A 26,343-nucleotide genomic window follows, 5' to 3' on the forward strand; every position below is an offset into this window, starting at 1 on the left:
GCCAGACCAACGCAGCCTGGCTGGATTTGGCAGAGGAAGCAAGTGGCTGTGGGGCCATCCGGCATCAAAGAGTCTAATGCCGGAAGAAGATGAATGATCATTCCCCCAGCTAGCAATGTCTGCAGCTGGTAGCCTAATGGGAGCCCTGATGGCCACATGGGTGCAATCTATGACCCCTTGCATCTTTGGTTATCAGGCGATCGTGCTGAAACCAATGGCCCTCTGGGCCTGACTCAGGGTCAGTCCTGGAGCTGACATACTCGCTGGCCCTCTGGTACAGGGCATCAGTGACCTCCCTGATGCAGTGGTGCACTGCTGACTGTGTGACCCCACAAAGGACCCCAATGGGCCACTGGAATGTTGCATAGGCATAACGGTTAAGGACCGCTGTCACTATGAGGGCCACAGGCTTAGGATATACATTGAATCCCATGGGCTGCAGGTCATTGCAGAGCAGGGCACAGAGATGTGTCACCACCTCTCTAAATCCACAGTCACCTCTGATATGGCTTTATGCTGGACCAGCTTGTTGCACCATCAGCATTTCAGCCAGCTGAGAAACCAGAGGGTGGCTCCTCGACAACAAAGACCTTGTTTACAAGTATACCATGAGAAGGAGAATACAACCAAATTAGCCCCATTTCTGGCTCGGTGATCAGCTCATTCGACTGCTGTACCAGTGAACACAACCCCCATTCCCTATTCACCAACATTATCACACCGTATCTTCCCTCTATTACTGACCATCGCAGTGTCCTCTTGGCCATTATGCTGGCTGGCTTTGGACTACAACATCTCAGCATAAGTGGCAGCAGTCTGAACTAGCTGGCTGACAGGCAACAGTAAAAGCACTGGCAGATTGGCAGGGGTGGGAGTGTGAATGCTGTCCTCCTGCGATGACAGCAGGTTTGTGCTTCATGGCACCACAGCCACCCCCACTCCTTCAAGGCAGCACCTCAGCAATTCCAGTAATCTGTTGGAGGATAGAATTGCTGGATAACCATAAGTCCCTACAAGCCCCTTTGAACACTGGTATCCGCAGCCATAATGGCAGCTGTCTGGTTAAAGCTGTCTGATGGCACCCTGCTCCATGAGGAAGCCGCTATCCTGGCTAGGCTAAGTGATCACTCCACTTGCTTCTCTCCGCAACAGTGGATTCTGAGCTGCAAGATGTTGGAGATGTTGGAACGAGCCCAACATGAAGAAATTCATGGCCATGGTCACCTTACAGCCACTGTCCATCTCGCCCTGCTCTGATGCTGCAGTTCTGCCTGTAACAGGCGGCAGATTTCAGTGAGCATTTCCTTAGTAAAATGGAAACGTATGTCTTTGTACACAAATAACAAGACTTTATTATTTGACTCATATATATATATATATATAAATATTTATGATTCCTTAGTCCAGTAAGAAATAACAGTTATGCAGGAAGCATGTTTCACATTTTATGTTTTCAGATACAAGATTTCTACATCAATCGCTCGAGATTGCAAGAAACATGTTCAGAATGTTTTAATAAAGGTATTTGGTGCATTGTCTTGAAAATGGTTGAACTTGTCATCTCCAGCTACCAGCACTGTTGCAGGGAAAGAACGGGGTCTGTCTGGATCCTGAAAAGATAGAAATAATCAGCATTAATAATCATATGCAACAGGAAGTTTGGGTCAAATGTACATCAGACAGTTACAGGTCAATAGTGAATTACATTTGAACTAATGTTTATTTCTGATTGGTGTTGTCAACTGTGGTTGGTCTTATTCTTGGAGGTTTGATCACATGATGCTAGATCACCTGGTGTTTTATCACTGGACATCTGCTGCAGTTCTCACATGTTATTGCATTTAACTTGCAAAAGCTGGGTTTGCTGTAGGTTTCCATGCTCCCTGCCCAACCTTCAATTGGCACTGCCCCATTACAGTATCTAACTGCCTCTTGAACGATACCAGTTTCAGCCCCAGTTACTTGTGTACCTTATGAGGTTGCGGAATTAGGTTATTAAAGTTCCTAAAGAATGTTCATTAACAGAAGAGACCATGGCTCTGAAGGCAGTTTTCATCTGACATTTCAAAGTTGCAATGCCTCTGCCTGTAAACATGAGCCTTCTATTGGGTTTGAGCTCAGTGTGAAACAAGGGATTAGTTCCACCTAAATGTAACTGAATATTTTAATAGATAGGGTGCATGATGGGCATTGCTCTGCCATCTGTTAGGGCTTGTTTTGCTGCTTTACAGCTTCATTTCATTTGTAGGACAGGATCAGTTTCAGGTCCTGAGGTCCAAGTTGCTATTGTGTCGGGGTTCTGGTTGGGATAGCTGACACTTGGTGGAGGTTTGAAGAAGCCTCTGGATTTTAACCTTTCCAATGGCATGTCTAAAGCCAACTGCACCAGAAAAGCCCCGGCTCAGCCTCCAGCACTGCTTCGGGATTCAGAGCAGGTAGGATGGAACGAGCCAGGAGTTGAGATGATGGGCGATGTGGCTGTGCAGGTGTGAACCACATATTCAAAGTATTTTTCTCCTGGTTTGCCAGCAACAGCCCTCAGGAAATCAACTGTCAATTACTGGAGACTCTGGAGCAATCTGGGAGGGTTGGCAACCTTAAGGGATTTGCTATATCATATTCAGTGCAGTATCCATAAAAAAAATGAATACACAAAGTTAAACACTGCATTTGTTAAACATAATATTGGGCAACAATTGAAGTACAAAAGGAATGTTTTCAGAGTCACAGCACTGTAAACTGCTACTGCTTTTAGCAAGAATTTAAATTTCTGCAATTTTACTCTCAAAAATTATGGACACTTTTATAGACGATCACCTGCAGTTTGTTTAGGCCACATCTTGATCATTCAGAAAGGTAGCTAAATTTTCACAATGCTTACTGGTTTCTTGTACTATTTTATACAGATTAGTTGTATTTCCTAAATATAGCTGTTGATTTTGGCTTGACAAACATTGGTGATATCAAAGCTTCACAAATATCAAAGAATGTAAGAATTTGTGTGTTTTATAGATCTCTTTGATGGAGTCAGGATGCTGGCTGCTGAATGTGTGGGGTTTTCTGCTCTGGTTACATGGTGTTCGGTGGAGGCTCAAAGATGCCAATGGATTTGAAGCCGCCCTACAGTGTGGGCAACGACTGGAGCAGTTAGGATGGTGTTGGGCTGGGACTTGAGAGTTTGGCCCTCGGAGGTGCGCAAGGGCGAACCTCGCATACACAGTACTTTTCTCTTGGTTTGCCACAGCAGCACCCGGGAGATCAATCGTCAATTGTGGAAGACTCTCAGGCAATCCGGGAGGATGGAATCCCGACTACTGATAAGGATTTCAGGTTAACTGTTATAAAGAAAATACAAAATATTGAGATGTGTGTTTTATTCACGTTTATATGTGGAGTGGTGTTAAATACTCACATCAACAGGATAAGCAGTGGTGGGGACATAACGGATTACAAAGCCACATCTCCGCCTGTTTGACAGGTTGGGTTCACTGAAATGGACTGTCAGACCATCATGGACCTGAAACAATATTGTTTTTTAAATAACAGGCAATCAGGTTAAACACAACACAGTATATATTCATTCAAATTTATTTTTAAGATCAGAATTCTACTTACAGACATTTCTCCTGCTTTGAGAGGACATTTAATAGCCTTTTCAGCTTCAACCAAATTCTTGGGAATCTCCTGATTGGATGTCAACATGTTTCCAGGAATAGCACTTGTTCCATGTTCCAGTAGCCCCAGCTTGATGCTTCCTATAAATATCATTAAGCACAGTATTACCTCTTTAAGAAGTACAAATAATTATCATATTATATAATTATAAAATGTGCCTTTGGATTGGAAAATTGCCAGTGTCATTAAATGGATTACATTACGAGGACAAGTTGTATAACTTCGCTTGTTTTCCCTTGAATTTCGAAGGTTCAGGAAATGATCTAATTGAGGTTTTTAAAATCATGAAGGGATTCAATACAGTAAATAGAGAAAAACAATTTCCTCTGGTGGTGGAATCCAGAGTAAGGGCAGTAATATTAAAGCTTGAACTGGGTCATTTAGGAGTGAAATCAGGGAGCACTTTGTCATAGAATGGATAGTGGAATCTGGGACTTTCTACCCAACAGGCTGTTGAATACTGGGTCAATTATAATTTCTAAGACTGTGATTGTTTGTTAAGGGTATCAAGGGATATGGAACAAAGACAGGGAAATGGAGTGAAGGTACAGATCAGCCATGATCTGATTGACTGGCAGAACAGGCTTGAGGGGCTAAATGACCTACTCCTGTTCCTATATTCCTACATGTGAGCTTAAAAAATAAACAAAGCAATCACTGCCTACAAATCTAACCTGGAACAACCTGCAGGACCCCGTTTTCTTGGTCAACATCATCAAAGGCCAACCACACAGATGTTACAGATCCTCCTTCAAAGCTCCAGTACCTATTGATGAAGAACAATGTAAAGTTGTAATTGACAAGGGTTAAGCAACAATCACATTCAGAAGCATGTCTCAGTTTTTTGCTGTCCTATAATTCTTGACTCACCTGAAGTCCTGATGCCAGGCAACATAGGGGGCCACATTACTTTTGTGAGGGACATCAGAGGCTGGATATTTACAGATAAACCGGGAGTCAAGCAGAATGACATTCGGCCCCAAAATTGCAGTGATGGTTTGGAGGACCAGAGGATGTGTAGCTAAATCCATCACCCACTTGTACTGTAAATGCACATTGTGAAGGTTGTACTGGGTGTATACTTTACCTAAAATACACACAATAAATGCAATCAGAAAATAAAGTTAACCAAAGTTTTAAAGAAGTATTTTCTTATCATAAATACAATTGTGACAACAGGTGTTCATCAAATACACTGGATGAAATGTTGAGCTGCACTTTCAGACCTTGCAGTGGATACGTAATGTTAAAGTATTTAACCTATATGTAAGGATCTTTTAATAACTGGTACACAAATCCTTACTTACCAAATTTATCCTCTAAGGCTGAAAATTTCTGAGTGGCGAGTGCAAGCTCGTCTTTGTCTAGGACCTGGATTCCTGTCAGGTAGCCATTATTTTCATAGAACTTCTTCAGATCGCTTGCCTTGCTCAGCATTTTTAGTAACTTGTTTTGCTTTTTCCGCTTCCAGACGTTGTGCTGATGCTGATACTGACTGGATTTAGATTGTAACTTAAATAGAAATATCAGTGATCTTTATTTGCATAAAGTTGATCAGAGGCCCAATAGTTATCCAGCAGCTCCCTCCTCCACCTGGCTGACGTTGTTAAACTGAGCAACCTCTCCTTTAACTCCACTCACTTCTTGTAATACAAAAACTTGTATGGGTCTGAATGAAGCCTGCTATTGTGTTTGATTGCTGTGTTAACACCTGCCTTTTCGTGGCATAAATAGACCAATCTTTGCTTCTGTTTAACTCAGGTATCCTCTCTCATCTCTTTTTCTGACTGTAAAAATGCCATTTCCTGCTCTCACTCAGAATTTCCACCCTTCCCTCGCCCTCATAGAGACCATCTCTGATTCTTCTCTTCCCTTCTTTGATGTTTCTATCCCCATTTATGGGGATAAGCTGTCCACCAAGATCTATCACAAGCCCACTGACTCCCGATCTCGACTACACTTCATCCCACCACACTTCCTGTAAGAACTCAGTTCCATTCTCCAAGATTCTCTGTCTCCATCGCATCTGTTCTGATGATGTCATCAGAGCTTCCAATATATCTTCCTTTTTCCTCATAGAGGATTCCCCTCCAATGTGCTGACAGGGTCCTTGACCATGTCTCTTCCATTTCCCACACCTCCTGCTGAATATTTCCAGCATTTTGTGTTTTTATTTCAGATTTCCAACATTCACAGCATTTTGCTTTTGGTTAGCAGTTAATACTTCTTAAATCCCCCCATCCCTCTACATTTCCTTCCCCTTATTGGGAAGTTGATGTTTTCCTGACCACCAACTAAGTTTTGTAATGTTCCTTTCTTTGCTATACCAAATAATTACTATTTAACATTAATCCAACAAGGTCATTGCTGAAATATTACAGATTCAGAGTACAATACAAAGCCATGTGTGTCAGCTGTAGCTCATTTGGTAGCACTCTTGTCTCTAAGGGCTGGATTTTAAGGAGCCCCCGATGCGGGATCTGTGGCTGGGGGTGCCTGAAGATAGCTCAGATGAGGCCTGCCATGGACATCGATGTTGGAATGACCTGGCCTGATATTTTTGGTGGCGGCGAGGCCTTGTGGCAGCCCGCCCCCGTCCCCCGCCACCCACTACCATCCCCCCCCCCCCCACCCCACTGCTGCTCGGCAACAAGACTGTAATTTCAATATTTAAATCAATTAAAATAAGTGAATTAATTAATCTCATGTTGCCTTCTGATGTCCCGGTGTGATCTTCAGCCAGGTGGCCGACACTATCGTGTCTTCAGATCCCCATCCGGGGAAACAAGGCGTAATACTTTGGGAAGGGGGATGGTTAGTTTACCAGCACGGTGGTGGGGAGCTGGGTCAAATTAGCATCATGGGTGTTGGGGATGGTAGGAAAAGTTGTGGTTTAAAGTTTTGAAGTTAGAGGGAGGAGGTCAAATGGTGAAGGTGTTTTGGGGGGTGCAGGGAGGGCAAATAATTAATTTAATTGTTATTGGGGTGTGAGAGGGTGCAAAAGAGATATATTTATTTATTTCCATTCTATTTTCCCTGTAAATATTTAAATTTCCCGGTTGGGCTTACAGCCCTTTAAAAATGGCGTCAGCACCTGCACACAGGAAGCCGAAGCCATTGCCGGGGATAGACAGCCCACCCCCTACACGTGATTGAGGGTGCAGCCCACCCTGGCGATTTAAACGAACCACTGCACTCTTGAGTGTGTGTGGCCTGCGTGCGTGGGCTGCTATTTTTTCGCCCACTGCCGATTTCAGCAGCAGACTTATAAAATTCAGCCTTAAATCAAAAGGTTATGAGTTCAAAATATGTTTGATCTGATTCATACATCAAGTCAAACATGGACAAGGAAACTTCCTTCTGATTATCACCTACCACCCTCCCTCAGCTGATGAATAAATGTTCTTCCATGTTGAACACCAGTCACATGTGTATTTGATTTTCTTTTCCTCATCCAACAAATCTTCAGGGCTCACAGCTTTTTGGCTGCTGCTCTCGAGCAGAAAACCAAGGGAACTGAATGCCTTTCCACAGTTGGATAGACTATTTTGTTCCAGCAATTTTGTGAACAATTCAATTTGTCAAACCAGTCATCCTTAGAGAAGACTTGTATTTCGTTAGTCTGAACTGGATTCAAATCTCAGAGGTGAGAAACTGACGTATCCACTTATTGTGAGAATCAGGTGCATTTACTGATTTTATTAGTAGATCATACACTCTTTTTAAATGGAGATTAAATAATTACTTAATTATCACATAAATCTCCAGAATATGATGGACGTTTGAGTTGTGTATGTATTTATTAACCCTTTCAGCATCTTGTTCAGTAATTTGTTCTTTTATTGAAAGATACAAATGTGCTCATCAAATATTGATTATTCAATGCTCAAAATTATCCACTTTCTATCAGTTTGAAGGCAGTTCAAACTGTACATTATGTTCCAATGTACACAGATTTATTGCCTGTGCCACACCACTGGAATGTTTATACCAGCATTGCACCCACATTATTAAATGTACAATAACAACCAGATTAGCTCATTTTTGTAGTTTTAGTTCTCATATACATTTGCAGTATGCTTGCTGGTGTGTTCACTATTGGTCAGAATGGTAATTGGAAACTTCGATCAAATTATTGTCTGGATCTCTGAAGTAGACTGAGGTGATAGGACCCATTGCACCAGTTCGCTCAATAGGACCTTCTTCAACGTGAACACCACATACCTGTATACAAAATACCAAGAATCATTTGGAGTCATTACCATCATCAAAAAACCACAATAGGATAATGACAAACATCGCAGAATGTTCATTATTCAAGTTGCTCATTAAGTAAATTTACGTCTTACTTCCTGTCAATTCGTATTCAATTTGATGCATGATGAGTAGAAGCGAGAATGTTGGAACTACTGAGGCATTTCATTGTCACATAGCATAAACATTATAAAATTAAATCATAGCAAAATTGAATTATATCAGGAATAATATTGGGTAGGATTCCTGCTTGCATTGGGACTTTGAAACATTTCATTACCATATGATATTTAACATGAGAGATTTTGCAGCATGTCCACATTGACAGAACAGTAAAATGGTGAACTTTTTAGTGTGATATTCCTGCCCCCATTCGGGTTTCCAAAAGCAAATGAGAGCAGGACAATGGCACAGATAGGTTAGGGTTGTAAATTTATTTCTGACATTTGCTTTACAAATGATGACAATTCATTGTAAACCTTACTAACTAATGTCACCAGCTCATACAGTACAGACATAAAAAAAAGACTTCTAATTTAAAAACAAAACTTTCATTGTTTGGTTTACACTTTTAAAAATTTCCAGAGTGCTCACTCAAAAAAATGGCACATGCAAGAACTCTAGCTCCTGAGTTGATGCACAGATGTCATGGTAAAAGGAACAATCTCCCAAATATCTGTACTTGCAATTATTTAAAATTGTAAAGCATCTCTTAGACATTTTGAGTGATCAGATTCTCCTATGTCAGAATGACTTCCCTTTACACACCTATTCAATACTGTTTGACTAACCTGAAGATGTTGAATCACTTTACTGACTGGTGTGTTTGTAATTAAACAAAGATCTATGGATCCTGCTGTAGGCTTGTGTGCTTTCGGCTCAAATTCCTTCCCAACTTCATGCAGGTTGAATTTCTGATTCCCAAAGCAGAGTGCTTTGCGGTTGCCCTGTTGTAAGAGGTTTATTATCATACATATTTACCAGCGTTCTTGAAAACACATTTTCTTGGTTAATTTTTTTCAGGGAACAAGGTGTTAGCCTTGGCTCAATGGTAGCACTTTTGTCTCTGAGTCAGAAGGTCGTGGGTTCAAGTTCTTTGGGAGTACTGCACTGTTGGAGGTGTTGTCTATTGGATGAAACATTAAACTGAGGCCCAGACTGCCCTCTCAGGTGGACATTCAAGAACCTAGGGTATCATTTGAAGGTCAGGGGAATTTCCTGGTGTCCTGACCAACATTTATCCTTCAAATCAACACCTAAAACGGATGATCTAATTATATATTTCATTGCTGTTTGTGAGATCTTGCTGTATACAAATTGGCTGCTGTATTTTCTGCATTATAATGGTGACTACATTTTAAAAATACTTCATAAGTCGTAGACATTTTGGGATGTCCTGAAGTCATGAGAGTTTCTTTCAATGAAGGTTTCTTTCAATGAAGCAAATACTGAGACACAAATCGGAAGATGCAACATACGCAAATATGTAAGAGATTTATTGCAGTGTGTAAAATCAACATTCCACCTGATCCCAATGGGTGGGTCGGTTAAAATTACCCCATATGAATGTATTAAAAAGCCAATTAGACGTATTTCTGTAGAGACAATGGATCTCGTGCAAAGGTGGAGAACTGTGACTAGTCCATAAAAAAATAGTCAGGCTTGCTGAACAGTTTCCTGTTCCTAACAATTCTTGTCTTCACATAATAATATAGAAACATTAAGGATTAGCAAGATCCAAAATAACCATTTTTGCACATCTTTTCAGATACAAAATGAAGAGGGGCTGCTGAGTACGCATGGGATTTTCAGGAAGCTCAGTATTTGCAGAAATAAATCAATCAAGCAATAAAAGACTGAATTTTACCGCAGACTTTGGGACCCCGATGTCAGGCAGGAAAATGGGTCTCGAGTTCACACTTTCCAGCAGTGAGACCAGTTCGCCTGCTGTAAAATCGCAGGCGGTCTCCTAATTGGCTGCCTGGGCTCGCCATCCAATTAAGGATGGCAGGTGGGCCCCTGATGCTGCTGGCCCAATAAGAGGGCCAGCTCTGCTGAAGCCTTAGTAGCCCCACTGGGAGAGGTGGGTGCTGCTGAGGGAAGCAGGAGACTTTCAGGGTTCCTCAAAATGGAAGGCCAAGGCCCACAATACAGGACACCACCAACATTGCAAAGAGTATTTTAGTGGTTATTGGGTGAAGTCAAGCTTGAATTTTAAAAGCTTGAGGTTCTAGGAAGGAGGTATTCCATAGTATTAGGAAAGAAGGAAGAACAAGAGAATTCATTGCAAAGAAGCATTGACCATAATCATTTCAATAAAGAAACACGATAAATTACAAAAGTGTGTGTGTGTGTGTGTTTTTAAAAAAAAGAGGTTCTAGGATAGATTTTAGAGAAAAATCACCTGTCATACGACACATTTCCAAGAATGTGAGAGAGAACTGTTAGAATCGCCTCCCTAAATTTGGGAAAAGTTCTCAATTCTGGATATATTTGACTTTATAAAGAGCCAAGACTTGTTGCAAGGAATTCTAATGTGTGCACAGAAAAGGAAACTGAGTAAACATGATAAAGTGCAATTTTACCTTGAAAGTGACAACTTCCATCCCTAAAGTTTGACTGTAGAATGCCACAGTATCTTCAATACTCTTTACTGTCAGAACGAGGTGATCCAATCCTTTGATCTGGACTGGTGAAGTAGTGTTTTTCTGACTGAACTGGATCAAACGCTACACAATATATTAAGTATAATACAATGTTAAAAATAAATTTACAAACTTGCTTTGGTAAAACTGTGCTTTAGTACACCATTTCCCACCTTAGATATGGACAATAAGATCAACTCCACAGTAGCTACGTTCAATTACTCTCAGCATCCTTGTGACAATGTAACTTTAGGATTATTATGTCAAACTGTTGTTAAGTGAAGTGATGTACAGCAATAGATTTAGTTATGATGCAAGGAACCAAGGTCTGAATCCCACCTTGGATAGTGGAAATCCATTTTAAACCTCACCATTCAGCAGTGAAACAAAACTGCTATCATCTGGTTAAAGCTGCTTAATAAGTGTCAGGGTAATTAGGTCCACATGAAGAAAAGTGATTGTATATAAAGGAAATGGGTCAAAGGAAATGTTAAAGAAGATGAGAGAAAACAGGGAATTAAAGATATGTCTAACTTCTGTTATGGGGAAATTATTGAAATCTACAGTTAAGGACAGAGTGGACTGAGCACTTAGGAAATTTGAGCTGATTAGAGAGCACCAACCAGGATTTGTAAAGGGTAGTTCCTGTCCAACAAACCTGATTGAATTTTTTGTATAAGTAACTAAAGTAGAAAACAGGGGAAGGTCTATGGATGTAGTTTATATGGACTTCCAGAAGGCATTCGATAAGGTGCCAAATAAGCAACTGTTAGCTAAAACTAAAGCTCATGGAATTGAAGACAAATTATTGACCTGGCTAGGAGATTGGTTAGGTGGTAGAAGACAGAGTAGAGATAATGGGTATATACTCGAATTGGAAAGAAGTGACTAATGGTGCCTCAACTATTCATTATATTTATTGACCTAGATAGCACACTAGAAAGCCATATATCCAAATCTGCCGATGACAAAAATTAATGGTATAGTAAGTAGTACAGACGAAAGCATAAAATTACAGAGACAGTGATAGTTTTACATGAGTGGGTAAAACTGTGGCAGATGGATTTCAAAGCAGGCAAGCATAAGGACATCCACACCAAAAAAGATTGAGTAATACTTAAATGGTGAAAAGCTAAGGACACTTGGAACTCCAAAGAGTTTTAGGGGTCCATGTACACAGATCACTAAAACTAGTGGTTAGGCACAAAAAAAAACGAAAAGGCTAATGCAATGTTTGCCTTTGTAACTAGAGGCTAGAATATAAAGGGGAGGAGGTTCTACTACAGCTTTACAAAGCCCTGGTTAGACCACATCTGGACTACTGTGTACTGTACCTTAGAAAGGGTGTATTGATCTTGGAAGGAGTGCAGCGTAGATTCACCAAATGTTACCAGGGCTCCAAGGGTTAAATTATGAAGAGATATTACATAAACTAGGCTTGGATTCCCTGGAATATAGAAGGTTAAGGGATGATTTGATTGAATATTTTCGGATTTTGAAAGGAATAAATTGGGTAGATACAGTAAAATGTTCTCTGTTGGTGGGAGGGTCTAGGACAAGGGGAGATAACATTAAAATAAAGATCAAGCCATTTAGGAGAGAAGTTAAGAAATATTTCTTCACACAAAGGATGGTAGAAGTGTGGAACTCTCTCCCACAAGAAAAAGTAGTTGCTAGCTGAGTTAATAATTTTAAATCTGAGAGCAATAGGTGGTAGCCTTTCAACTACATAGGACCTACTCTCTACTCCCACTCTGCAATTATCTCCTCATAAATCCCTCTACCTCTTTCAACATCTTTGAGAGTCTTTCTCAAAACCTGTCTCTTCAAACAAGATTGTTATCACCTCACCTAACTCTCCAGCAATGGCTCTCCATCTATTCCTTTCTTTCTCTGTGAAATGCCTTGATTTTTTTATGTTAAAGGCAGTATAAAAGTGTAGGTTTTTTGATAAACTTAGATCAGGAGCTCAGCAGTTCATGTTTACTAACTGAGCCATCTAAATGAAACCAAGATTAATCTCCTTTCCAATAGGGATAGTTTCTTTTTTAGAAGAGGTTTTTGAAAGAATATAGAAATTACAGCACAAATTGAAGCTATTTGGATTATGGTACCTGATCTAACTCTCAACTGAAACAATCTGCTCTAATCCAACTTCAGTGTTCTTTCCACATAACCTTTTCAAATATTTATCCAATTCCATTATTAATTACATTAGTCTTTTCCTCAACAATGACCTATGGTGAAACATCCAGTTATTTAATAATTAATTGTGCAGAGATCGACCATTGACATGCTGTTCTCCCTTCGTCAGATACAGGAGAAATGCCGTGAACAACAGATGCCCCTCTACATTGCTTTCATTGATCTCACCAAAGCCTTTGACCTCGTCAGCAGACGTGGTCTCTTCAGACTACTAGAAAAGATTGGATGTCCACCAAAGCTACTAAGTATCATCACCTCATTCCATGACAATATGAAAGGCACAATTCAACATGGTGGCTCCTCATCAGAGCCCTTTCCTATCCTGAGTGGTGTGAAACAGGGCTGTGTTCTCGCACCCACACTTTTTGGGATTTTCTTCTCCCTGCTGCTTTCACATGCGTTCAAATCCTCTGAAGAAGGAATTTTCCTCCACACAAGATCAGGGGGCAGGTTGTTCAACCTTGCCCGTCTAAGAGCGAAGTCCAAAGTACGGAAAGTCCTCATCAGAGAACTCCTCTTTGCTGACGATGCTGCTTTAACATCTCACACTGAAGAGTGCCTGCAGAGTCTCATCGACAGGTTTGCGTCTGCCTGCAATGAATTTGGCCGAACCATCAGCCTCAAGAAAACGAACATCATGGGGCAGGACGTCAGAAATGCTCCATCCATCAATATTGGCGACCACGCTCTGGAAGTGGTTCAAGAGTTCACCTACCTAGGCTCAACTATCACCAGTAACCTGTGTCTAGATGCAGAAATCAACAAGCGCATGGGTAAGGCTTCCACTGCTATGTCCAGACTGGCCAAGAGAGTGTGGGAAAATGGCGCACTGACACGGAACACAAAAGTCCGAGTGTATCAGGCCTGTGTCCTCAGTACCTTGCTCTATGGCAGCGAGGCCTGGACAACGTATGCCAGCCAAGAGCGACGTCTCAATTCATTCCATCTTCGCTCCCTTCGGAGAATACTTGGCATCAGGTGGCAGGACTATATCTCCAACACAGAAGTCCTTGAAGCGGCCAACACCCCCAGCTTATACACACTACTGAGTCAGCGGCGCTTGAGATGGCTTGGCCATGTGAGCCGCATGGAAGATGGCAGGATCCCCAAAGACACATTGTACAGCGAGCTCGCCACTGGTATCAGACCCACCGGCCGTCCATGTCTCCGCTATAAAGACGTCTGCAAACGCGACATGAAATCGTGTGACATTGATCACAAGTCGTGGGAGTCAGTTGCCAGCATTCGCCAGAGCTGGCGGGCAGCCATAAAGACAGGGCTAAATTGTGGCGAGTCGAAGAGACTTAGTAGTTGGCAGGAAAAAAGACAGAGGCGCAAGGGGAGAGCCAACTGTGCAACAGCCCCGTCAAACAAATTTCTCTGCAGCACCTGTGGAAGAGCCTGTCACTCCAGAATTGGCCTTTGTTGCCACTCCAGGCGCTGCTTCACAAACCACTGACCACTGACCACCTCCAGGCGCGTATCCATTGTCTCTCGAGATAAGGAGGCCCAAAAGAATTGTGCACATTGTGTTCCAACTTCCTGCTTTCTTCTTAGAATCATGACTGTAGAAACTTTTTAAAAGATTCACTCCCCTGTTCTTTCCACATAGCTCTACAAATTTTCCTCCTTCAAATTTTTATCCAATTTGCTTTGAAAAATTATTATTGAATCTGCTTTCAGTGCCCTTTCACACAGTGCATTTCAGGTCATAACAACTTGCTGCATAGAAAAATGTTTCCTCATTTTGGCACTGGTTCTTCTGCCACTTGCCTTTATCCTGTGTTCTCTGGCCAGTGACCAGTTTCTCCTGATTTACTCTGTCATGATTTTGAACATCTCTATTCAGTCTCCTCTTAACCATTTCTGCTTAAAGGAAAACAACTCCAGTTCCTCCAAATAACTGATCTATCTCATCCCTGGTACCTGGTAAATCTCCTCTGCATCCTCTTTAAGCCCTTGACATCCTTCCAAATGTGTGGCACATAACTGGTGATTTATAAAGGTTTAACAAATCTTCCTTGCTTTTGTACTCTATGCCTCTATTTATAAAGCCAAGGAACCCGTATGCTTTTTTCACAGCCCTCTCAATTTGTCCTGCCACCTTCAAAGACTTGTGTACCTACAACCCCAAGTTTCTCTTTTTATGCACCCCATTTAAAATGTAACTTCTAGTTTCTAGTGACTCTCCTCATTATTCCTACAAACATGAATCACTTTATACTTCTCTGCATTAAATGTCATCTCCATGTTTCTGCCCATTTCACCAGTGCGTCTATGTCCTCCTGAAGTTTGTTACTCTCCTCCTCACTGTTCACTACATTTCCAACGTTCATATCATCTGCAACCTTTGAAATTAGCTTGGTCTACCGAATTCCAGGCCATTAATAGATATCAAAAAGATCAGCGGGCCGAATACCGACCCCTCGGAACATAGGAAAAAGAGCAGACCATTCAGTGGTTCCAAATCCAGCATGTGCCCAGCCAAGACTATCCAAACCCAGGATTAGGCCTGCAGGACTCACAGCCTGGCCCCAAACCCAGGATGTGGATCGGATTGGGATACACAGTTACCGTGACTGAGGGCTGTGTTGTTCCGGAGTCGGCCTGCGGGACCTTGCTCCTCCGCTGTGAAGAGCTCAGGAAAACAGCTCGTGCAAGGATAGGCTTTCTTTATGCTCAATGTTTTATTTCATATAAAGTTGAGGTAAATTTACCTGACGGTAAACACCGTGACAACGGAATCCTGTAGAAATCAAACCCTTTAAAAGCGCCATTTAGCTTAGCTGAAGTATTGGAGATCGCTGCTACTTCCTGAACTGAAACTGACTGTATTTCCTGCAATGTAAGAGCCGGTTAGTCTCTGTGTCTCGGCCAGTGCCAAGTACTGAGGAGTATAACTGCCCTTAGTTGCCCGAGCTCCACTCTCAGCAAAATAGTCAATGAAACCTTTGCAATTACCAATTGTGATTGTATTTTCATTAACCTCTTTATTTCGTCAGCTATGAGTGTACGAGCAACATTTGTTCTCATAAACCTCGTCGTTCGATCAGCCATAAATGTTGATGAACTCGGTCTGGTAGCACGAGGCGCTTTAATTACAATTAAGGGAAGTCCAGAAAAATAAAACCAATTCAACAGTTGCCCGACTGACAATCTGCGACAAATGAACTGAAGTCAGTTTTTCATATTTTTGTTGACCATTGATTATAGCACACCATTGGAGAGAGATTGAAGAATTCCATCTAACACATGATGTCTCAGGCCTTTGCACTGATGTCCACCTTCATGGAAAGCATGGCCACCTGTATGGAACATCTGATACAGCAGACAACCAAGTGCCTGCTGACATTGACCAATAAACTGATAGAGGAAAGCCTCACCTTGGCAGTTCAACGCCCGACTGAAGTGCAGTAAAATGGTCTCCAGCTCTTGACTAGCAGGGAAGTGCAGGTGGACCATGAGAATGAAGATGAGAGGATAAAGGGCACAAGGAAGTGAGGACACTATTCAAGGTGCTCCCAATTTTCATCCCTTGCCCCTGATCCATCAGACAGAGCCACACAAGCTTCTTCCTGCCCCAATGTCTGTCCTTGCGCAGGTGCAGGTGGAACTTCTTTGACAGGGTCGACACAGACCCCAAAACAAAAAGCACATCCACCAGGGGCATTTCAGCTGTCAGACCAGGGGAATGAGCAACCTGCGTCTAGGTCTGCAGAAGCTACAGGTATAGCATCAAGTAGAAGTAATAGGAATAGGAAAGGTTAATTCAATTTTAAATCGCTGAGAACTGTATTTAATTTTACCATCGTACTTTTATCTCTTAGAAAATATTTTTAGATTTTCAGCTTCCTACCCCACCCCCACTCCAACCTTGCTTGGACATATTCCTGGAGATTTTATCCTATGACCTTCCGCCTCCAACTCCTCTGCACAGTCTAAGAGCCTTTTTCCTCATCTCCAAAGTTTCAAAATGAGTAGACTAAAATTTTCAAAGAGAATTTAAAAAATATATAGTTTTTTTGGTGAGGACCGTATAATTTGTCTCCTGTATTGCTCAGAGTTGTCTCGAGATGATTAATCTTGAATTCCTACAGACTCTGAGTCGCTCTTGGAGGGATGGCAACCTTAACATCAACTTTGGGCAGTTATTGGCGTTTATCATGGGTGCCATGTAGGCCCCCACCTGCCAAGAATGAGGCATATTAATTTTGTCATATGAACATTGATTTTAATCTTGCTGGGAAGAAGAGAAGGCCTGTTACAAGGGCTGCCAGTCACTTAGATGAAAAACATTTTCATACGAACAGATAGTGCTTGTGGAGACAAAAGGACCATTCCCTGACATATGCAACCCACAATGGATATTGATCACCAGACATTGAAGGTGTAAGGAAGAGTATTCCAGAGACTGCTAAGATGATACTATCCACGAAAGTCAGAACCAGCTGGTTTCATGATTGATGAAAGGTCACTGACCTGAAACGTTATCTCTGCTTCTCTCTCCACAGATGCTGCCAGAATTGCTGAGTATTTCCAGCATTTCTTATTTTTATTTCAGATTTCCAGCATCTGCAGTATTTTGCTTTTATATTATGATAGTCACATGACTAACTGGCTGGTCCAGGGTTTTTTGAAATAGCCACAGTGTTTTTGAACTCAGAAAAGGACTGTTTGCTCCTGGAGTGAGAAGACCTCTCCTGTCTGCTGCCATCTCTTGCTCACAAGGTGCTGGACCCAGTGAGGACACATGTACTTCAAGAGATCAAAGCCTCCGACATTAACCAAGGTTTAAGAAGAATAGTGGGCCCTAACGAAAAGCAAGGCCTGCCTACAATCAAAGACTTTACAGCAAGCTCGAAGAACAGTAATTAAAACCATCTGCAGATATTGCCTCAAACTTTTCCACTTTATTTCTTCTCTTTTCTGTCTCTATCTGCATATGCGTATCGCGTTTGCATGCCAGTGTAGGCGCGTCCCATATCCGTAGGCGTTATCCGAATTAGAGTTTAAGTTTAATAAAATTCAATCTTTTTTTCTTTAAACCTAAGAAAATCTGTTTGGCCGGTTTGCATTATAATTGGAAGTTAGTGAACAAGGATTCGCTGAATGGGGAGCTAAAAAAGTGTGTTTAAAATAAAACCCTGTTACGGTAAGACCAGGTGAAGGCTGAGAGGGAACCGTAGACCCCTTTCTCACCTGTTCGTATCATTGGGCATACCACTCTATGTCATAATAATGGAGGAGGAGGTGTAGCCATAGGATAGAAGAATCAGATAAATTGGAGGAAACCAGCCCATCAATTATTACCCTCTGCGGTTCATGTGCAGATTGCACTAGTTTTAGGAGGACTTCTCTGAGGATCTGTGGATCTAATGGCATTGCCTCTCTAAGGATGTCATTGGGCACCTCAACCAACTTCATCACAAATGTTTGTAATTCATTCCACTGCTACAGCTGCTCTGTTCGTGGCAACCAAAATAGCAACATTCCTAAATTCTTGATTCTGGATCCTTCCGGACTGCTGCAGGTGCAATATTAACTTGGGTGCTGTCAGAGCATGCATGTGGGAGGTGACAAAATCTTCCACAGAGCTGTTGATTTCATCTACTTCAGTATCATCCCATGCAGCAGAAACAAAGTGCCAGGGACATCTACAGGGTAGCTGGAATTCCCCATGGTACAGAATGTTACTCGTGTGGCACTGAAGTCACCAACTGAATAGCCACTCATGTTACCTGAATAGAAAGGGGTGATGTTCCTGGGGTGTCCAGCATGCGACAAGCTTTGCACTGGTCCTGGTACACCAGACAACTGCGAATTGAGTGAGTCAGGCCACATTTGCCCCAAGGCGTTGTAGACCTCTGACCCTTGGTTACCATACCAATTGTTGTAGTTGCCCCCAACGCGTGTAACTATTGGCACTCAGCCATGATCGTTTCAAATTTCCTTCCATCATTGAGTCGTGCATCTATGGTGTTCTCTTTCTTCTTTTCCGGAAGGTCTTTTTGCAAGGCCTCTATTGGCATAGATGTGATTACTAGCTCTATAACCCGTTCCAACAATTCGATATCTGCGAAGTCGCATTCTTGAACTTTGTCTCGGCACCTTGCAACAAACTGGTCAATGGACTCATCTTGCCTTTGCTGGTAGGTCATAAGCTCAAGCTTCTGTCCTCGAAAGCTGTCTTTCACCTTGAGTTGCTGCTCCAGGAATGTCCATAGCTTGCTTGAGTCCTTCTGATCCTCAGCTGACAATCCAATTGTATTGATCCATTGTCAGCCCTCATTACCATTGTCTTAATGATCCTGCTTTTTTTATATAAAAATAGGACATTTTATAGGTTTTCTTTCTCACAGGCACACTTCTTTCTTCTTTAGACAGATTTATTTTCTCCAGGCCTGCCATTTAAGAGTAAGACAACACAGCTGCTTTCTGTTTCCACAGCTCGGTGTTTTTTTAAACTGTGAGACAGCATTGTTTACACTGGCTGGTTCATTTTCTTTGAAGTGAGATTTTTTTTAACTTGAGAGTTTTTTTTACAGCCAGATGCATCTTGCAGTATCAGCAGCTGCCGCAACCAGGCTTTTTCTCTGTGCAGTGGACCTCCTGTAATGCTGTTGAGTTATTCCTTCTCTTTTTGGCTTAGGCCCCACCCATGAAGCAAAAAAATACAGGAACACTAAAACAGTAATGGCTTCAGCTTCAAATTTTCGACCCACTGCCAGACCATTTGAAAGCTCTGATCCCCTGGCAAATTGCCGACTGAACTCACAGAGTTTCAACATCTCCCAGCATCCTGTCTGTAGCCTAACTTGCTGCTGTGTTGTAGGATCTCCTGCCAGCTGTTCTCCAGGATCTTCTGCCAGCTGTTCTCCAGGATCTTCTGCCAGCTGTACTCCAGGATTTTCAGCCACTCCTGGTAAGCAACCTGTTGTTCCATGTTCTCTCTTAGTGTGTTCTTCAAAAAAAAAAATCAAATGTTGCCACGATGGAATATTCGGTGGTCTTCAGAAAAATATATCCCAAATGTTTCCATGATGTAATATTACTTGTTCCTTTGATATGTAAACTACTGTAAGACTCAGTGTACTCCCAGTAATATCCAAGGAAAACGTGGGCTTTTATTTTAGTTTAACTAGAACATACAGTTACTGCATGAGCCACATCTAAACACATCTCACCCTGTCAGGCTACACCCACAACTCCCTGGTCATGTGTAATGTGACATCACTTCCTCTGGTGACCTTCACTTCCAGCTTCTTATGGTGGTCTGCTCTTGAGGTCGTCCCACAACAGATCCTTGGAGACAAGAGCTACCCACTGAGGACATTGCTACTGATGTCTGTGAGGAACCCATGCACAGATGTACAGGTGAGTTACAACTCCTACCATGGGACAACATGTGTATCCATAGAACAGGCCATTGGTCTTCTGAAGATGGGACTCAGTGCCTAGACTGATCTGGTGGAGCCCTTCAGTATGCTGCAACGAGGGTCTCACGTATCATGGTGGTCTGTTGTGCACTGCCCAACCTTGCGCTACAGAGGGAGGAGGTCTTAAACCATGAAGAATGCGAGGGGCGCAACACCTCCTCGGACAATGAGGATGCGGAGAGGAAGCTGGCCAAGCATCGCCTGATGAGGGACCCCAGGGTCAACAGGAGAGACGCTATGAGATACATGCAAGGGAGCTCGTGATGCCTTTAAACATTTGTATTTCCTTTGGACCTTACTGTCAGTTGAATATTGTCCAATAATGACTTACCCTTATGTAGCTGTGTTGTCACCTTCTGTCCTTCAGGAAGCATTCACTCATTGATCAGTTGTGCAACCCTGATATGGCCAGGCTCCAGACTGGACTCCTTGCAGCATGATCCCTCACCTTGGGCGTCTTCTCAGAGGCCGTATTCAAACGAAGTGCCAAAGGTCTTACGGAAGAAGAAGGAGATCTTGCTTGGTTGAAAAAATATCTTTAATGACCATAACAGAAGACGCTACACTTTCCATCTACAATACAGAATCATCTGTGAAAACCCTGTTGAATCTAGGCACTGTTCCTCATTCTTTTGTAAGCATCCCAGCGAGGTGCTCCCCCTGCACTGTCAGCAGAAGTGAAGGCAGACTGCTGACTTTGCTACCCTTTGGCTCGGGATGACCTTGGCAATCGTCCTCTGGTTGCCTGAGGCCTGGTAAGCTCTAGCATATTGGGGTCCTCTTGCATAGAGGCAGTAGCACTCTCTGTCGTCAGGGATGATGGAGGCCCTAGCCTTAATGGCAGAGAGGCAGAGGAACAGCTGGCCACGCCAGGAGCACCCTGAGAGGAGTTCCCTGCAGCATTGGGCAATGGCTCCTCCTCCCTTGCAAAGTACACTTGTACCTTCCTGCTGACCTGAGAGGGCAGGGGACCTGGTGGTGACTCCAGGACCTTTGTCCCCCTCTCGTCTTGCCACTGCTGCATTGAGCTCATGATCAAGATGAGGATATGCAATCTGCACAAATATCCTTCAGACACTGAGTGCTCTGCTGGATGTGAATCTCCCTAAGATCCGCCAATCTCGTAATAGAGGACGCCACCCCTGCACCAGTCAGAGACAATGCCGAGCTCATGGCCTGGATGGACTCCTGCATCATCCGTGCTTGGGCATGCATTGCCTCTGGCATCTCTGCTAGATGTCGCCAAACCTCTCGCTGCAGCTGCAACATTTCCCATGATGTTGGTGACATCACAGACACATAATGATCCTGGGGCTCAGCATGGGCCTGATCTCCCACAGTCCACCAACTGTTGGAACCTTGGGCTATCATAGCCTCTGTCAGCTGCTCGGGGGCGTGTGTGCAGTGCTCACCAGGTTGTATGCCTGAATCTAACCATGAGAGCAAACCCACCAATGTGAGAGTATCTGTGCTGGTGAAGGGTGCAGGGATATAAGGTGACCCTGAACCCTCTGTGGCTCCTTCCTCCCCCTCAGATGTGACAGGCTCTCCTACAGTCTCGGAGGCTATTCGAGTAGGCACTACGTGGCCTGCATGAGAGAACAGAGGCATTGAAAGGTCAAGAGCCTCCCCTCCTGATATAACAAACACCCCTATGTTGGAAATCACTGTAGGCACTGGATGCCTGATGAGCAGCACGGCTCCATCACTGCAGATACTGCCCTGTGACCCATGTTGACCTTACTCACTGTCTTGGGAAGATGTCCCTGTCTCTCCGTCTGCAATGTTTCATCCATTCTGCGGTCCAGCCAGCTCCATGGCCTCCTCATTCTCCATCGGGGTTATGACATGGAGAATGGGCAACCCACAGCCGGTCTTTGCCTGCAGTCTGCGATTGTGTGCTATCTTCTTCTGCGGACAGAGGGAAGGAGTCTGTTGGTCTCCCAGTGAGAACAATCCCAAGACATAGGCTGGTGGTAGTCCAGCTGCTGCAAATGGGGGCACACAGATGCCTCCTGCATATGGCCCCTTTCCAGGGATCTCGTGAGGGTCTCCAATGACAAAAGGCCTCCTTTCGGGACTATTTCACCATGCCTCAGGCGGTTTGCTTGCATTCCCTTCCCCTTACCCTTTGCCCATGTCTGGATGGGAACCCCCTCACCACCCAATGCAATCTCCTGCCTTGCCAGATGCAAGACCCAAGAGGTGAAAGCTTTAAGAGGTACTTGCTTTTTCTGCTTGAATGAGGATTTGAGCTGCTTGCGGCACTGAATCCAGATCCTTGGGGTGACCCCACTGTTGACCTCCTCCACAATCTGCAGCTAGGCTTGCTTGGTCAGGCTCGAGGCCTCCTGCTTCCTATGGAATACGATTTGCTGTCTTTCCCTGGCAGCCTGTAGGAACACCTAGTGGGCGGCGTCACTGAAACGTGGGGTCACCCAGAGTTTTACCATTACTCTGCAGCCTCTCTGAACTCTGCCTCTCTTATGCCTACAGACATCAAGATTGAAGGCAGGGCTGGCTGCCCTTTAAAAATGGTGCCAGTACCTGCTGCAGCATCAGCTGATGCCAGCGTCTTCACGTCTGCTGCTGGCACTGACCACATAATTGGTTGGTCCAACGCCTCATTGTCCTTAATTGGCTGGCCGCTGCTGGATTGCAGGTGGGCAGCCACTCCTGGCACCAACATGGTGCACACCCAATCCTGGTCCCAACGTGGCGCACACCAGCTCCTGGTCCCAACGTGGTGCACACCCACTCTTGTCCCCAACGTGATGCACACCTGCTTCTGGCCCCAACGTGGCGCACACCCGCTCTTGTCCCCAACGTGGCGCACACCCGCTCTTGTCCCCAACATGGCGCACAGCTGCTCCTGGCCCCAGCCTGGCGCACACCCGCTCCTGGTCTCAACTGCAGGACCGGGGTCTGCAAAACAAAATCCAGCCCTCAATCTGAACCACACCTAGATTTTTCAGGTGTTTATTTATACTTTACCTTTAACAATTGCACCATTTTGTACTGCAGTGGGGGATTTTAATCTACATATAGACTGAAAGAAATCAGATGGGGAAAGGTAGCCTAGATGAGGAATCATAGAATGTTTTCTCGATAGTTTTTTAGAAAGCATCGTCTGGAAGCAACCAGAGAGCAGGCTATACTAGACCTGGTATTGTGCAATGAGATAGGATTAATTGATGACCTCATAGTGAAGGCTCTCCTGGGTAGCAGTGATCATAATATACTGAATTTTACATTCAGTTTGTGGGAGAGAAGAATGGGTCCAAGACTAGTATTTTAAACTTAAATAAGAGCAATTATGAGGGCATGAAAGCAAAACTAGCTAAAATGAACTGGCAAATTAGGTTAAGGGATAGGTAAATAGATGTGCAGTGGCAGACATTAAAGGGAATATTTCAGAATACACAGAATATATACATTCCAATAAGAAAGAAAAATTCTAACGGGAGGACCCACTATCTGTGGTTAACTAAAAAAGTTAAAAGTAGTATCAAACTTATAAAAAAAGCATATAATTGTACAAAGATGGCTGGCAGGTCAGAAGATCAGACAGAATTTGAGTATTGCTGAAAATAGTCATGTTGTCGAAGCTTTTCGTCTTTCACTCATCAGGACAATCGCAAGAATAGGGCAATAGGGCGAATCAAAGACATCCTGTGTGACAATGGCTACCCTGATCAGATCATTTCTCGCTGTGTATCGGGCAAACATATGAATGGGCCTAAGGCTGTCTTTTTCAGCCCCGAAAAGTGCCAAGTCTACCTCAAATGACCCAGGAAGGGTAACATATCCCAAAAATTTGAGCAACAGATAAAGCTAGCTGTTTCATGCTGCTACTATGCAGTAGCAACATGTGTGGTGTTCGCCACTAACAGTATGCTGCCGTCAAGCCAAAAATACATCCTGCCTATCACACAAATGAGTAATGTAATAGATGAATTTTAATGCCAATGTGATGCTAGACATATAGGCCATACGTCCCAAAGACTGGCGTATTGTATCAAACAACATGTCTCTTCTGCTGTTCGAAATGGGCAAGGTACGGGCCGTACCCAACCAGTCCATGCTTGCAAAACTCAAAACACAGTGTCCAACATTAGATGTGATTCTAGATTGGACAACATTTGCTAAATAATCCACAGTGTGCTAAGAATTACGCTGACAATCAATTTAAGATTGTCAGTAGGGCTCGCTGTGTGGCGCATTTGCGTGTACTGGAAGCTACATATATTAATAGACAGGACCCTGTTCTTTGCAAACAGAAAGTATATGTACAAACATTGCACCTGTGTCAGCTGAACAAAATAAGGGACAGCCATTCGCTAGTTCATTCCTCAGGGCAATGCCTTGACCAATCAGAGTCATGCTGCCTGGTTTAAATTTCAAACAGAGCTTGGCAGTTTACTGTCAGTCACTGTAAACTGGTGCATTTTCCATGGCAATGCCTCTACCAATCAGAGTTCACTTGCCAACCAATCAGCGCTCTCTTTCCCATGCAGTATAAGTTGTTGTTTTCCCCTATATTGGTTATTCTTGCATATTGTCCTGATGAGTGCAAGACGAAAAGCTTCGACAACTTATCTCTATTTTCAGCAATCCTCAAGCTCTGTACTACTAAACGACTATTGAAGAGAATATAAAAATACAGCAAAGAATAAATGAAAAGATTGATAATGAGGGAAAAATTAGAGTATGAGAGGAAGCTAGCTAGAAATATAAAAACAGATAGTAAGAGTGTCTGTAGATATTTAAAAAAGAAAAGAGTTAACAAAGTGAGCTTTGGTGCTATAGAAAGTGAGTCTGGGGAATGAATAAGAAAAAATAAGGAAATGGCAGATGAATTGAACAGGTATTTTACATCGGTCTTCACTATAGAGTATACAAGTAACATCCCAGAAATAGCTGTAAATCAGGAAATGGAAGGGAGGGAGGAACTCAAGAAAATTACAATCACCAGGCAAGTGGTACTGAGCAAATTGTTGGAGCTGGAGGCTGACAAGTCCCCGGGCCCTGATGGACTCCATCCTAGGGTCCTAAAAGAAGTGGCTAGTGAGATAGTTGATACGTTGGTTTTAATTTTCCAAAATTCCCTAGATTCAGGGAAGGTTCTATTAGATTGGAAAATAGCAAATGTAACTCCTTTATTCAAGAAGGGAGGGAGACAGAAAGCTGGAAACTACAGGCCAGTTAGCTTAGGATCTGTCTTAGGGAAAATGTTAGAAGCTATTATGAAAGATATTATCGCAGGGCACTTAGAAAAATTCAAGGTAAGCAGGTAAACATGGCTTTGTGAAAAGGGAAATCATATTTAACCAATTTATTGGAGTTCTTTGAAGACTAACGTGCTGTGAATAAAGGGAAGCTGGTGGATGTACTATACTTAGATTTCCAGAAGGCATTTGATAAGGTGCCACATCAAAGGTTATTGCAGAAAGTAAAAGCTCATGCTGTAGGGGGTAACATATTAGCATGGATAGAAGATTGTTTAGCTAACAGGAAACAGAGAATAGGCATAAATGGGTCATTTTCTGGGTGGCAAGATGTAACGAGTGGTGTGCCGTAGGGTTCAGTGCTGGGCCTCCACCTTTTACAATTTATATGAATGACTTGGATGAAAGGGCTGAAGGTATGGTTGCTAAATTTGCTGATGACACAAGGATAGATAGGAAAGTAAGTTGTGAAGAGGCCATAAGGAGGCTACAAAGGGATATAGGTAGGTTAAGTGAGTGGTCAAAGATCTGGCAAATGGAGTATGATGTGTGAAAATGTGAAATTTTCCATTTTGGAAGGCAGAATAAAAAAGAAGCGCAAAAGGTTAATATGCAGGTTCAGCAAGTAATTTAAGAAAGCTAATAGAATGTTATTGTTTACTGTGAGGGGAATTGAATACAAAAGTAGGTAGGTTATGCTTCAGTTATACAGGGCATTGGTGAGACCACATCTGGAGTACTGTGTACAGTAATGGTCTCCATATTTAAGGAAATGATGTAAATGCATTGGAAGCAGTTCAGAGAAGGTTTACTAGACTAATACCTGGAATGGAGGGGTTGTCTTATGAGGAAAGGTTTGACAGGCTAGGCTTGTAATCGCTGGACTTTAGAAGAGTAAGA

At 43.0% G+C, this 26,343-nt stretch overlaps 2 protein-coding genes across 2 annotated transcripts; both read right to left on the reverse strand.

Moving 5' to 3' along the window:
* Window positions 1-1,428: 1,428 nt before the first annotated feature.
* LOC137377900 (L-threonyl-[L-threonyl-carrier protein] 4-chlorinase-like) lies at window positions 1,429-5,542 on the reverse strand. The gene is made up of 6 exons (XM_068047974.1): window positions 4,983-5,542; window positions 4,546-4,762; window positions 4,350-4,441; window positions 3,616-3,755; window positions 3,413-3,517; window positions 1,429-1,610 (listed from the first exon to the last, which is right to left on the reverse strand). Exons 1-6 carry the CDS (start codon window positions 5,110-5,112, stop codon window positions 1,503-1,505), a joined length of 792 nt encoding a protein of 263 aa, XP_067904075.1. The 5' UTR covers window positions 5,113-5,542; the 3' UTR covers window positions 1,429-1,502.
* A 1,952-nt stretch (window positions 5,543-7,494) lies between these two features.
* Window positions 7,495-15,630, reverse strand: glod5 (glyoxalase domain containing 5). Its single transcript, XM_068047975.1, has 4 exons — window positions 15,497-15,630; window positions 10,515-10,658; window positions 8,721-8,876; window positions 7,495-7,899 (listed from the first exon to the last, which is right to left on the reverse strand). Exons 1-4 carry the CDS (start codon window positions 15,554-15,556, stop codon window positions 7,771-7,773), a joined length of 489 nt encoding a protein of 162 aa, XP_067904076.1. The 5' UTR covers window positions 15,557-15,630; the 3' UTR covers window positions 7,495-7,770.
* Window positions 15,631-26,343: the final 10,713 nt, after the last annotated feature.

The sequence above is a fragment of the Heterodontus francisci genome, chromosome 15, assembly GCF_036365525.1.
Source record: "Heterodontus francisci isolate sHetFra1 chromosome 15, sHetFra1.hap1, whole genome shotgun sequence".
Lineage (NCBI taxonomy): Eukaryota > Metazoa > Chordata > Chondrichthyes > Heterodontiformes > Heterodontidae > Heterodontus > Heterodontus francisci.